Below are 15,253 nucleotides of genomic sequence, written 5' to 3'. Positions count from 1 at the left end.
CCGTCGAAATATGAGGTCGGAACCTGAAACGCCACCTATTCATGTCCTCCATAGTTGCTGCCTGATTCAATGAGTTACTCCAGCACTTTGCATCTCTTTTTTGTAAACCAGCACCTGCAGTTCTTAGTATCTGTAAATTCTTGTGTGCTGTGAGGGATTTGTCACATCCAAAAAACTGGCAAGTCCAGTTTGCATAGACACAACAGTGTCAGTTGCTTATTTCCTGTCTTGTGTAATTCGTTACTGAAACCTGGCAGGTTTTTTTTTCAGGATAGACCGATTACCTTTCAATTTGAGCAATCGCTCTTTAAACATGTCATCTACACTGGATATCTGTTCCACATGTGGTGTTGGTCCCTGCATCTCGACCACAAAAGAAACAAAAAGCAAAAGCTTGCGGATGTAGGAAATCCGAAATGGAAAAAGAACGTTCCAGAAACACTCATCAAATACATTCTTGCTGAACAAGGAGAGGATCTGATTTTGCAACATCTGGCAAACTAGCCGTTCTAAGCACTGCATGTAAACTGTTATGCTGCTGCCACGGTGAGTTTCTCCACGAATGCGTGGGTATTGTTGTAGAGAGATAAGGGCGGAGCACGAGGTCATTCCCGGACGATGTCAAAACTCTGGTTTTACCTCCGTTGCTGATTCACTCATGTCTCACCATGAAAAGGGGGTTTACGGATATCACTTGCCTGTAAACTGCAATGCTCTCAGACTAGGTTAGAAGTTAGAATGGAAAATCTACCTTATGTTTTCAGAGATTAACTATTTATCCCTTTTGAAAAAAAATGTTCATCGCATTGTAACTAATTGCTAATTTCACATCACTAGTCTCTCTCCCTCCATCTTCTTATTTTCCTATGGGTTATCATTTGCTATCTAACTGATTTGATTAGCCTTGATATTGATGATATTTTCCGATCAAAGTTTTGTACATGAAGTTAACTAATTCTGATTTCTGATTTGCTTTCAGTGCACGAAGTGACGGTAAGCCACATGAAATTCCTGGTTTTTCTATGGTTCAGAAGACAATCCTCATCACATTTCTTTCCTCTATTATAATAATGACTATTTTGGGAAATCTGCTGGTTATGGTAGCTGTTTGCAAGGATAGGCAGCTGCGGTAAGTGATTACATTGTAAAGCTATGGCAATCAAAGCTCAAGAGTGTTGTTGCAATTTCCTCAGTATTCAGAGTGACAGGTTTCTTTAAAGCAACGTTGTAATTTTGCAGAAGTTTTTATATGGGTGGGGTAAAATATACCAAGAAATATGAAATAATCTGGCTCCAGGTTACATAAAGTGATATCAAAGCTAATGTCCAGTGTATTGGTCAAAATGATAAATTTTAATGAGTGCCTTCATAACAAGAGGAGTTGAGTATAGGAGCAAAGAGGTCCATCTGCAGTTTTACAGGGCCCTAGTAAGACCACACCTGGAGTATTGTGTGCAGTTTCGGTCTCCAAATTTGAGGAAGGACATTCTTGCTATTGAGGAAGTGCAGCGTAGGTTCACAAGGTTAAATCCCGGGATGGCAGGACTGCCATGGGCTGAGAGAATGGAGCGGCTGGGCTTGTACACTGGAATTTAGAAGGATGAGAGGGAGATCTTATTGAAATATGTAAGATTATTAATGGTTTGGACACCCTAGAGGCAGTAAACATGTTCCTGATGTTGGGGGAGTCCAGAACCAGGGGCCACAGTATAAGAATAAGGGGTAAGCCATTTAGAATGGAGATGAGGAAACACTTTTTCACACAGAGAGTTGTGAGTCTGAAATTCTCTGTCCCAGAGGAGGCCGGTTCTCTGGATATCCTCAAGAGAGAGCTAGATAGGGCTCTAAAAGATAGTGTAGTCAGGGGATATGGGGAGAAGGCTGGAACGGGGTACTGATTGTGGATGATCAGCCATGATCACATTGAATGGCGGCACTGGCTCGAAGGGCCGAAGGGCCGAATGGCCTACTCCAGCACCTATTGTCTATTGTTATAAAATAGGAGATGGAGCTAAAGAGACACAGAAGATTTAGTGAGAATTTCAGAGATTAGTTATGAGGTAAAGCAAAGAGATTTCACGGTTGCAAAGCAATATTTGCAAGTGCTTGAAGTGTTATTTGGCAGTAAATGCTGCATTCATTCTGTTGAAAATGACCTGTTGTATGGACAAACTCTGACAAGTTTAGTGAGTATTTCTCAGATAAGGTCAATTGCAATCAGCCATTGCAGTTGTCTGGGCTCTTGTCAAGTTACTAATGAAGTGTAACCTCTATCAGATTATCTCGGACTTCTCGGACAGCAACTTTTCCTTATTTGGCTAAGATTACAAGAAATTGCTGCGAGATTTAGACTTCAATAATCATGAATACAGATAAACCCACTGTTATTTTTTACATCGACATTCAGAACGATCAACAGAAAAAACGTTTTTTAATGTAAATAGCAAAACACAAGGAAAGTTGGACTTCCTGGTATCTAAAAGGAGAAAGGCACAAGGCAGGGCTGTGTGAGGAGAGGAGAGGACAATTTGAGAGATGCGCACTTTCACAATTAGGTTTGTAGTCAGAAGAGATTATGGGAATACCTATAGAATGGAATGAAAGGAATTAGGTGCGAACCTCCTGCCATAATCTCCCTACAGTTAATAGTCTCAGACTTGACATTGGGCATGGACATTGTAATGGCCACCCTAATAAATAGTTTGATGTTTCTGGTCTGATTGGGGTTAGAAATTCACTCGTTTCTTTTATCTCTGGTACTGATTTGCGCCATCATCTCCTGCAATATTGACAGATATGTATTATTCATTGCCTTGATATGGGTTTTTGTGATTGTACTATTATGTTTGAATTGCTTATGCAAATTGTGAGGTGCGAGTGTGAAACATGAAGCAGTGCTGTGTCATAAGGTCATAAGAGATAGGAGTAGAATTAGGCAATTTGGCCTACCAAGTCTTCTCCACCATTCAATCATGGCTGATCTATCTGTCCCTCCTCATCACATTATTCTCCTGCCTTCTCCCCATAACCCCTGGCACCCGTACTAATCAAGAATCTATCTATCTCTGCCTTAAAAATATCCATTGTTTTGGCCTCCTCAGCCTTCTGTGGCAAAGAATTCCACTGATTCACCACTACAGAAATTTCTCCTCATCTGCTTCCTAAAGGAAAGTCCTTTAATTCTGAGGCAATGACCTCTAGTCCTAGACTCTCCACTAGTAAAAACATCCTCCACACATCCACTCTATCCAAGCCTTTCACAATTCGGTATGTTTCAATGAGGTCCCCCCTCATTCTTCTAAACTCCAGTGAGTACAGGCCCAGTGCCGTCAAACGCTCATCGTATGTTGCCCCCCTCATTCCTGGGATCATTGTGCCTGAGGATGCAATAGAGCATGGAAATCCCAGTTCAGATTCAGATGGATGTCAGTGAATTTTGAGGGGGGTGAAGGATTGAGCTTCATTTGTTGCTTCATTTGCAACCTGTGTTGCATTTGTTGGGAAACTGTGTTTGAATCTGTGTCACTGACCTTAAAGATGCACATGTGAAGGTCATTGCTGTTCTTGCAGAATTGCAGTTGTGCTCTTGGATATTTCCATTATTGATGGCATTGTCTCTGTCCTCCCACACAGTGTATGTCTGAATGAATCACAGGTCCCCTGTGATTAGTAAACCTCCCCTCTTCTTTATCTCATCCACCAACGTTTCCAGAAATCAGAAATCATGTGTGCAAGCTCTTATGACAATGGAATAGCTACCACTCCATTCCAGGTTCCATCCACAAATCAATTTCCAGGTAGAGCTGCTGCCTTACAGTGCTAGAGACCCGGGTTTGATCCTGACTATAGGTACTGTTGGTATGGAGTTTGAACCTTCTCCCAATGACCATGTGGGTTTTCTCCAGGCATTCCGGTTTCATCCCACACTCCAAAGGCATACAGGTGTGAAGGTTAATTGGCTTCGGTAAAATTGTAAATTGTCCCTAGTGTGTAGGATAGTAGGTGTTGTTCTTTGGTGAAGCATGGTGCGAGTTGGTTATTGAAATCATAATGATCAGCAGGAAGCATAAATTATGTGGACAAATCAGTGGCCATTGCTGATATATATATTGCTGCTAGCTAATGCTGGCCAATTTAGCTCCTATTGTTTCTTCAATTTTCCTAAGCAGCTATTGAAGTGCTTCATGAAAATAAGTAGCATTAAGTGCAATTGTGTGCAAGAAAGCAAGATAAAACCCGAGTTCAGATTAGACCTATAACATATGCATTATTCCACAATCAGAAAATGCATAAACATTCTTGGAAGAGGAGAAAAGTACCCAATGATATATTCATGCAAACTGAACTGCATAAGTAAAATAATCAAACTAACTTGAGGAGTATAACTACATAATATAAGACATTGAAAATAATTGGACGGGAAAAAAAAGTGGTTGTTCATGGTATGTAGAAAAAAGTAGATTGCAACCTTATGCATGTAAATGTTATTCAAGAAGCAGCTTTGCAAAAGCTCTTCTGGATAAGATTTAGCAACTAAGGATCTAGGCAAGACTGGATTTATGTAAAACATTGCATGTTTTATGAGGAGAAAATCAAAAGGACTATGATTTCTTTATTTGGGACACTTTTTATCATTGTGTTGGGATTAAAAAAATTATGTAATCAATTATACGAAGATCATTGTGTTGAGATTTTTTAAATTATGTGATCAATTATAGGAAGATCAAGACCAATTACTTTATCGTCTCTTTGGCCTTTGCTGACCTGCTTGTTTCAGTCATGGTGATGCCATTCGGAGCTATTGAATTAATCCAACAGAACTGGATATATGGAGATACGTTTTGCCTTGTCCGCACTTCTTTGGATGTCTTGCTAACCACAGCATCTATACTTCATCTCTGCTGCATTGCTTTAGATAGGTAGGTTAAACCACGTACAATTTGATGCTCAAACTACTAAAATAAATTCCTTAGATGTAATATTCATGGTTTTGTGATATGATAACGTTTTCTTTGGGATAACCTCACCAATTTGGTGATTGGTCAGGCACAATATTGTTTATTGACTACATACTTATGCATTTTACATAATACATGAGAATTTTAAGGCATGGCAAAATCATTGCGAGTTTATGTCAAAAATTCAATGAATGTCTTAATAAGAAATAGTTTACAAGCCTCAAAATCTATAGGATTAACAACAGTAATCTCAATTTCTCATTGTTTTATTTTTGGTTTATTTAGGTATTGATATGTCCAGTTGTTGTAGTTATGTATTAGTTCACAATAATACTTATTGTGAAGAATATGTTTTGCATTAAGGTTTTTACTCCTTTTAATAATTCTGCCATGTGACAAACTGCACTCTGTTCTGTAACAATGTGTATTTAACGTTGTCCAGGCAGTTTGTGAAGATCTCGAGTAAACTACTCACTGCAATGAACTAAAGGTTAAGAACTCATTGAATATACTTACTTTGCAGTTGTGATCTAGAAAGCACAGTGAAAAGGTGAGGCTATCAGATTCAATAGTAATAGATGAAATCAGTATGGTAGAGTTAAAAAGGGTGTTAAATTTGTACTTGAGAAATAAAAATCTGCAGGTCTCTGCGGAAGGAGCAGCAGAATGTGACCGTATGTTGTTCCTTCAGAGTGTAAATTACTTGTTCTAAACTTCCCCAGTCTATTTTCAGTCAAAAATCACTGAATCAAGTACTTGAACAACTAATCTTTATTTTGACAAAACACAATTAAAGTTCAACTACTGTACCTATCCAACCGCGGGGTTGATCCTCCTATCGGCCTGATCAAGCCCTCTAGGCCTCGCTCAAACAGAGACACTCCAGAAGGTCACACAGTCCCAAGCACTCTCCCAGAAGATCTCATGGCAGCAGACCTCATGGCAGCGGACATTTATAGGTCCTGGGACCTCGAGGGGCCGAACCACATGGAGGTAGTCTCTGAACAATTCAATTACAGATATCGATTAACCCCATACATAACAGATATTTCCCTAACCCATTAATACAGCAGCTTAATAAATTGTGTTCAAACCGGACTTCTCAAGGAAGCCAACTTAAAAACATTAATCTGCAAGAAACCCAGACCAGGCACAATACCTCATCCAATCAACACTCGGCAAAGTAGAACTCTGCAACATTATTTACAATTATTTACAAGGTGTATATCTGGTTTGCAGCCGTCCAATTCTATGCATTTTGCACCTATTTGACAGGGTCTGCAGATGCTCTTATTCTTTTTTTTGCAACTTGTATCTAGGCTCCAGACACACTGGCACCACTCTACAGCTTGTCCCAGTTCAGCAGAGAGCAATTCCAAATTGCCGAAATCTCCCAGCAGCCCTGAAATTTTTACCCCATTTCAAAGTCCTAGCCTCTCCAATTTGGCCAGGAGTAACAAGAGTACAGGCATAGAAATAAGGTGCCTGATCATTTTCTTCTGCATCCTATAATTCCAGGAATTATTTCAACTAAATTACATTAGCAATTTGTCAGGAACTTGCTTTTATCTTTTTCTCTCAGCAGCTGATCACCTCTGAAAAGGTCAGAAGCATGCCTCTAACGGATGGCTTTGGACCTTGTGCTTAAATCACTTCAGTTTCTGTGGGAGCTCTCTTTTTCAAAGATGGATTCTGGAGATCAAAAAATATTTGATTTTGCTTTGGTTGTTGAGGTTCTGAATTGTCTAGCAAAGCTGATGTGGGATGTACAGACATTGCATTTGCCCCATTGCCCTCTAAACCTTTTCTATCAAAGTATCTGTTCAAATGTCTTTTAAAAGTCATTTTAGCGTGGCGCGGTGTCCTAGAGCAACAGAGACCCGGGTTCGACCCTGTGTATGGTCACTGGCTGTACAGAGTTTGTACATTCTCCCTGTGACCGCATGGGTTTTCTCAGGTGCTCTGGTTTCCTCCCATACTCTAAAGATGTACAGTTTTGCAGGCTAATTGTCTTTGATAAAATTGTAAATTGTGCCTAGAGTGTAGGGATGATCACTAGTTGATGCGGACATGGTGGGCCAAGGGGCCTGTCGCCACGCAGTGTCTTTAAAGTCTAAAGTTATAACTCTATATTGATGGATATCCTGCATTGTGGCCATTATTCTCAATCAGTATGAGCAATAAATAGAAATTAAAGGAACTAAAAATCATTTTTGCCCATTTTCTATGTGTGAGCAGTGCAACTTTTCAGTGCGTCTTGGTGTTTGTGTCCATTTCTTGTTGAAGGTCATGCATTTCAGAAGATTGGACTAGTGATTTCCTGTTGCAATTCACCCTATTGCTGATATAATTTACATGCTATATATAGTTCACGTGTTCTATTATCAATGTGCAAGATGCTCAATAATATCCTCAACATTGGGAAGTGACTCAAAATGTTTCCACTAATGGCCTTTGTAGTAAATACATAGTTCACCAATGAAATGTCACAGTGTATATTTCAGTGTACCCCGGAATATTGGTTTTATGTTGTGAATTATTTGTACGAAAGTTTCTTGCCAGAGAGTACACAAAATGCTGGAGTTATTCAGAGGGTCAGGCAGCATCCCTGGTGGGTACAGATCATACGGTCATAAGGAGTAGATTTAGGCCATTTGGCCCATCAAGTCTACGCCATTAAATCAAGGCTGATCTATCTCTCCCTCCTAACCTTCTCAGCATTCTCCTACCTTCTCCCCTGCCTCTGACACCTGTACTAATGAAGATAGTGTTATTTCTTGTCAGGACCTTTCTTTATGACTCAAGTTCCTTGCAACCGAGTTTGGTATGAATTGAACTTCTGTTGTTCACAATTTATCCTTGGTCAGAATCCTGATTCTCCTGGTGATCATGGAGGTTGGGACCACTCACAGCCACAGGGCATGATCACTGTCCTCCTCCAAAGACCCATTGTCATTATACCTACCTTCTCCACCAGTCTTCCTCATTCTCCCCTTCACCCCACATCCCCCAAAGTTTATTTGCCTTCACTTCAACCTAGATAGCAGTTAGATACTCAGTCTAATCCTTAAAGAATAACAAATCTTAAAACAACAATTACTCTTAATATGTGATGTTATGTATACGTCAAAATATTAATGAACATTTCATTTCATAAGGCAATGACAAATTGAGTATACAATGAGTTGGTTCCAAGTATTCTGCAGCCTATGTATCAAGGGAATTTAATGCAAACGTATGACGATTAGGCTTCTATTTATAAGGCAGATCATATCAGATCAGATAAGATCGGGTCCAGGGTACTACAGTGTATATTCTCTTGGTTTCTTCACTTGAAGGGGTTGTTAATGTGTGAAAACAGTTTAGAAAACATTTTCTAGACCACTAGCTGGAATTGGTGGGTTGCATTATGAGAGAAGGTTGGGTAGCCAGGCATGCAGCCACTGGAGCTTAGAGGACTGACAAGGGAATTGATTGAAAGGCATGTTGACCAGGTGGATCTTGAGAGATGTTCTTGTGGAAAATGTAGTCAGGGATCTCTATTTTGAAATAAGGCTCGCCCATTTAAGATTGAGATGAAGCAATATTTTTTGACATTGTAATGCCGCTGTCCGACTTTGGAAACCTGAACGGAAACCTCTGGAGACCTTGCACCCCACCCAAGGTATCCGTGAGGTTCCCGGAGGTTTTGGTCATTCTCCCAAATGGTGGAAAGTGGTTTCCACGTTGTCGAGGCTTCTTCTATGTTCCTGCAAATACTTAAAAAAACCAAAACCGGCCTCGACTAAAAATAGGTTGCCGTTTGGTCGAAGCCAGTGGAGTGGGCTTGCTATTTACTTACAGGCAGTCGAAGGCGATCTCCTTCGCTGACCGGCCATTTTGATTGGCTCATTGGAGTTTTCATCAAAAAGATCCTGTAGGATCTTTGGTTTTCAGGACCTAGAAGATCTGCCGGAAGGTAAAATGCCCGCTAACTTTATTCAACTTCTTAAAACTGCCTCCACTCCTCCCCCCTCCCCTTCTCTCTCCCCTTCTCTCTCCCCTTCTCTCTCCCCTTCTCTCTCCCCTTCTCTCTCCCCTTCTCTCTCCCCTTCTCTCTCCCCTCTTTCCCCTTCTCTCCCTCCCTCCTGCATTCTCTAAAGGACTTACCGTGCTCTATATGCAAACAGTGCTCCTCCGCTGTCCCTGGCCCCCACATTGCGATGTGTTTGTGTGTGTGTGTGTGCGGTTGCGATGTGTTTGTGTGTGTGTGTGTGTGCGGTCGGTAGCAAAGATCCTGTAGGATCTTTGGTCAGTAGATGCAGCTCACGCTTCGGTGGAGGCTTTCCAGGCAAGTGACCAAAACCTCTGGCGACTCATGGAAACCTTGGGTGGGGCACAAGGTCACCAGAGGTTTCCGTTCAGGTTTCCTATGTGGGACAGGGGCATTAGCCTTTGAACTCTCTTCCTCAAAAGGTGGTGGAAGCAGAGTCTTTGAATGTTTTTGAGGTCAAGGTATATTGATGGATAACGTGAGGGAATGAACAATTATAGCAGGTAAGCAGGTCGATGGGAATGGCCTGCTATAACTGATTTAGTTCAGTTTAGCGATACAGCGTGGAAACCGGTCCTTCAGCCGACTGAGTCCACGTCAACCAGCAATTCCCACATACTAACACTATCCTACACAAACTATGGGCAAATTTACAATTTTACCAAGTCTATTAGCCTACAAATCACTACGCCCATGGAGTGTGGGAGGAAAAACCGGAACTCCCAGAAAAAACCCATGCAGGTCACGGGGATAACGTACAAACACCATACAGACAGAACATTTAGTTAGGATCGAACCTGGGTCTATGGCGCTGTAAGGCAGCAAATCTACCGCTGCGCCACCTTGCCATCCAGGGTTACAATGAGCTTAGCCATAATCTCATTAAATGGCAGTGTGGTTAATTGCTGATCCAAATTTGTACGTGTGTATAACTCAATATTTCCTATTATGAGTTAAGTTTAAAAGCAGCAGCCTCAGTGCAAGACATGATTCCGGTTTTCATGCAATTTAAAGGAAGAAAGTTATCTAAATAACTACTTAAAGCTAAAACATAGCAGTTGCAATGTATTTGGTGGCTTCTGGCTTGGCAGAGGTGCTCTAAATATGAGGGTGAACCAATTTTCAGAAAATTGACTGGAGGCAGTAAAGGCATGATTACAGCTCTGGTACCTGCATGGGGTTGATGTTTTGTTGTTTAAAAATGTACTGATAGTAAACAATTGCTATTGTATTGACTCAGGGTGGAATATAAAATGAAGTCTGTAAAATGTTTCCTTTCCACCTGCATTCCTTTGTCTTGATTACAAAGCCCCTTATAGTGTTAGAATTTGTAACGAATGCTGCAATCCTAACTGGCCTAATCCCGTTCGACATAACTTCACATTTTATCAATTTAGAAGAAAAACATGAAATTGACAGTTAATAATATACATCCATGACATAAAGAAGGATCTGAAGTGACTGATGAGATAAACATAGGAATGATGGATTGGCGGGGGAAAAGATTGCTGTATGAAGAATGCGCATAATTATTGGAAGATGTAATTAATGAACATGCATTTTCTGCTTTGTTTAACAGGTACTACGCCATTTGTTGCCAACCTCTGGTTTACAGGAACAAGATGACACGCTCACGTGTTATTATAATGCTCGGAGGCTGTTGGATCATTCCTTCATTTATTTCATTCCTTCCTATCATGCAAGGCTGGAACAGTATTGGGATTCAGGAACTGGTAAGAAATGTACAGCCTCATAAAAATGTATAGCCTTGAGATAAGAAATCTGATGCATTTCATGGTATTTTGGAAAATAGTAAGTATGAAAGTTCTTTGGAGATGTCAGGCCCCAAAGCTACACCCAGCCTTCTCACAACTATCTGCTTAAGCACCATCAATATGGTTCTGTCTTGTTAGAATGCCGAAAGGACCCATACTCAAAATCACAACTTATATCCGGGTGAACTGAACCTTGGGAAACTATCCCGTCCCAATCTGTTTTCAAACCATTGGCATAAATGGTTTGAACTATCCACCTCACACTCTCTCTATATCATTCAAATGAATGGGGGAACTTTCATCTGAGAGATCATTATCTATCCAGACTTGGGCAACGATCACCTCCAATGGCCTTTTGCACTCCTGCACAAGAAACATCGGAATCTTCCAAAAAATTGTCTTTAGCTAACAATAAATTTTATTTTACATGTTTCCTGTCACCAATATCGCCTGAAGCATATCCAGTTCCCACATGTATGCAAATAACATTAATTATACCGCAGCCCACCTCTTTTAACCCCTCTGACTGGTCACATGCCTTGTTTGGTATCCAGTGATGAATGGGCAGAAACTTCCTCAGATTGAATACAATTGAATACAATGTATTTGGGCTCCATATCCCCATTGTCTTCTCACTGTCTGCATCTTCCCTCCTTGTCCTTCAGGGTCACCAATTATTTGTTCATAGCATGTATATTTTTAATTAATAAAAATCAATTGCAGATGCTGGTTGATACCAAAGATAGACACAAAATATAAAATATAAAAATAAAAAATGTGAAAGACAGAAGCATACATAGATATGTTTTATTTAAGGTCTGTAGTGTCTAATTATGTTGATGCAGGATCCACAGGTGGGGAGGTGGGGGTGGAGGCGGGATTGGTCTTATTAAATTATTGCATAGCACCTATTGTTTTCATTTACCCCCCACCCCCACCCCCCCACCCCTCCTATATATTGCTTCAGGAGAGATACCAAGTGCTTAGAGACTTTGCAGGCATTTCTCCATCAATTTGAATTGCCTTGATGCTACATCTTTTCAAGGCTTTGCATGCATACTTGAAGCATTATCTCACTCCTCCTGGAAACCTCTTGAAATGAATTACTCTACAGAGTGCTTACATTGAGAGTCCTGTATAATGCATACAAACAATGTTGTCCACTGGGTGCTTGAGTACCAGTAAAGATCAGACCACATTTTAATGTTACTTTGGCAAGAACTCTTTGAAATACGCACAGTTATTTTTTTTTAATTTTCATTTAGATTTGTGAGAAGTACTTATTTTTCCAGAGGTGTTTGGATTTTGATTGAATTGTTTCCTTCGATTACATAACAAGCTTTTGACTTTCATTCCTGTGCAGGTAGAGATAAGAAAATTCCAAAATGACACAAACACAACATACTGTGTCTTTATGGTGAACAAACCTTATGCCATTACGTGCTCAGTCGTAGCATTTTACATACCTCTTATTTTAATGGTACTGGCATACCAAAGGATATACGTGACTGCCAGAGCACATGCCCGGCAGATTGAAATGTTGAAACGTGCAGGTACCTCAAACGAGTCTGGACAACATGCTGACCATCACAGCAATCACAGAATGAAGACTGAAACCAAAGCAGCCAAAACTCTGTGCATCATTATGGGATGCTTTTGCCTCTGTTGGGCACCATTTTTCATCACAAATATTGTGGACCCATTTATAAAGTACTCTGTCCCAGACAAGATTTGGACGGCGTTCCTCTGGCTTGGGTACATTAATTCAGGGTTGAATCCATTCCTGTACGCTTATTTGAACAAGTCCTTCAGGCGTGCCTTCCTAACAATTCTGTGCTGTGGTGAGAGGTACCGGCGATCTTCTTTACTGGGACAGACAATACCCTGTTCTACAGCGACAATCAATGGATCAACACATGTATTGAGGTAAGTGTTGTACTTACCTTAAATATCCACTTTTATACAATGCAAGTAAAGGCAAAGGCGCACTTTCAATATTAATTGAAACTATACCTTTAGTATTTTGGCAAATATAATTTTTTTTCTTGCAGTCGCAGTTAGTAATTCATTATTCACGGGGGTAAGATTTAAGGCATCATAACACCAACTTTCAGCGTACGTTTATGGGTAGTGTCTGGGAAATGTATTGGAGATCCTTTACTACAGAGTGGATGATGGATTTATGGTACCTGGTATTTTTCATCACTGACATCTTATACATGCAATGCAGTGGGATTACCATTTACTCGTTGGATTCAATGTTAGTAAGCACAGGAGGATTTACAGGTGAACAAACTGATCACTGAGCACTTTTGGAAAATGGGTCAATGGATAAATGTTAGGTTCAGCTTGTTTTGGACTGGTATTTTCGAATGATTTTTCCCTTCCCTTATAACCTAGTAGAATTGAAACCAGAAACCTACCAGGATTATCATAGTTATACCATCACTAGAATATCTACCATAGACAGGCTGAAAAAGTTTCTCTATACCATGAAATTCAAGTCAGGTAGAGTTTGAAAAGTGCAAAAACATTGCAGACTAAATGGTTAATATTTAGTAGGTTCGAGGTAAATAAATATTTGCATAAGATCGGATACAGAATCCAAATATTCTTAGATAAAAATTGTAAAAGGTGGATTTGCATAGGCAAATGTATTTTGAAGATAACTGTTTATAAAGCTGAGTAAAATTAAATATATCTTATTCTTGCAACATCAAATTTCATTAAAATGCATAGATTTTTCACTATACTGCTGGAAATGTTGGTGCCAAAATTTCCATGATGGAATAACATGGCATGGAACTTAGATGGATTGTCTTTGAAAGTGGGGTCAGAACTCTGATCAACTCTCACAGCTAATGTTAACAAGGTTGGTGCTCGCCCATAAAATGCCTGCTTCCAATTTTATGACTGTACGTAAAGTGTGTACGATTTTCCAACTTGTACTTAATTTATCACGACTAGGACAACTTGCTCATGACTGTAGCAAAATACAATGCGCAGGAATATTGGTTAATAGCACAACACATTTACTAGGTACATTGCAGCCAGCAAAAAGAAGCAAAGTTTAACAAATGAAGCAGTCACTGTCTGTTCCTCAAAACCTCAGAGGCTCACCCTCTATGTGATTGCAAGAGAGTTTCTTTGTCTTTTGCCTACAGTTTCCCTTCTTTATTGCTGTTTGTTTTCTCCACCTCACATTTTATTTGCTCTTCCTTTAACTTTCAAATACCAGAACTACCTTACAAAAATGCATTTTACACAAGAACATAAATTTAGGAGGAAAGAACTGCAGATGTTGGTTGAACTCTCATCGGAGAGAGGAGGAGAACTCATTCAAAGTAGACATACCTTAAGTATACCTTAAGTCTACCTTAGATATGCCCAGACAGTCTGAAGAGGGTCTTGACCCAAATCGTCAACCATTCCTTCCCTCCAGAGATGCTGCCTGTCCCGCAGAGTTTCTTCAGCATTTTGTGTTGACCTTCAACATAAATTTAGAAGCAGGACGTAGACTCTCAGCCTCTCAATCCTGCTCCACTATTCCATTTGATAATGGCTGATCTATGCTGGCTTCAACTGCACTGCTGCTCCAGTTTCCTCATAGCCTTCCATCCCTCAATCTTTCTAATGCTTATTTTTTCCCTCCTTAAATATATCTAATGATCTGATGTCCTCCACACGGAGTGGGGGGTGGGGGTTGGGTGGGGGTTAGGGGCGAGATTTTCAGAGATTCACTAACCTCTGAAAAAAAAAATTGCCTCGCACCTCAGCTTTAAATGAATGACTTCTCATTTTGTAGCTATGTCCTGTTTGTGAACCTCCCACTAATGAAAACATCTCAACATTTATTCTAAAATTCTCTTGGGATCATGTATTTGAATAACGTCACCTGGCCTTCTTCCGAACTCTTCAACTGTCCCAAATATGACTTGGTTTGTTAACAAACAGCTGCAAGTTTCAACCCATCTTTTACTTTCTCTCACTCAATTTTCAGGCCTTACTTGCTTCAAATACACTCCTTTTGTTAGGATAATCCTGGTAGATGTAGATGTGCAACATGACAGCCTAAAGTAATGCTGTGGCTTTCATATCTTACAAGTTTTAATATAACGTTTCAGCACATTCCTCGTGGTCAGCATTATTTTACTTAATTGACGAAGATGCTTTGTTGTCTTTCTTACACTATATTAATAGATAATCTATTTTTTTGTCATCCTTCCAACAACATTCCATTTTTACCATGATATTAGAAAATTAAGATACCTTTGGAGCATTTTAAAATTAGTTTAGTTTATTGTCATGTGTATCGAGGTACAGTAAAAAGCTTTTGTTGCATGCTTTCCCATCAGCAGAACGATTTCAGTAAAGTCTGATTAACGATAGTCCGAGGGTCTCAAATGAGGTAAAAAGTGGCTCAGGACCGCTCTCTAGTTGGTGATAGGATGGTTACGTTGCCTGGGAAGAAACTGTCCCTAAATCTG

At 40.0% G+C, this 15,253-nt stretch overlaps 1 protein-coding gene across 3 annotated transcripts in view; it reads left to right on the top strand.

Moving 5' to 3' along the window:
- Positions 1–15,253, top strand: part of htr4 (5-hydroxytryptamine receptor 4) — a 142,757-nt gene that overhangs the window by 42,311 nt on the left and 85,193 nt on the right. For all 3 annotated transcript variants that reach the window (XM_055643018.1, XM_055643017.1, XM_055643016.1), the window contains exons 3-6: positions 980–1,129; positions 4,719–4,919; positions 10,571–10,724; positions 12,130–12,692. In XM_055643018.1, the coding sequence (XP_055498993.1) occupies positions 980–1,129; positions 4,719–4,919; positions 10,571–10,724; positions 12,130–12,692 (1,068 nt within the window). The remainder of the gene's footprint in view (positions 1–979; positions 1,130–4,718; positions 4,920–10,570; positions 10,725–12,129; positions 12,693–15,253) is intronic.

The sequence above is a fragment of the Leucoraja erinacea genome, chromosome 11, assembly GCF_028641065.1.
Source record: "Leucoraja erinacea ecotype New England chromosome 11, Leri_hhj_1, whole genome shotgun sequence".
Lineage (NCBI taxonomy): Eukaryota > Metazoa > Chordata > Chondrichthyes > Rajiformes > Rajidae > Leucoraja > Leucoraja erinaceus.
This window is presented reverse-complemented; position numbering and strand designations above follow the sequence as displayed.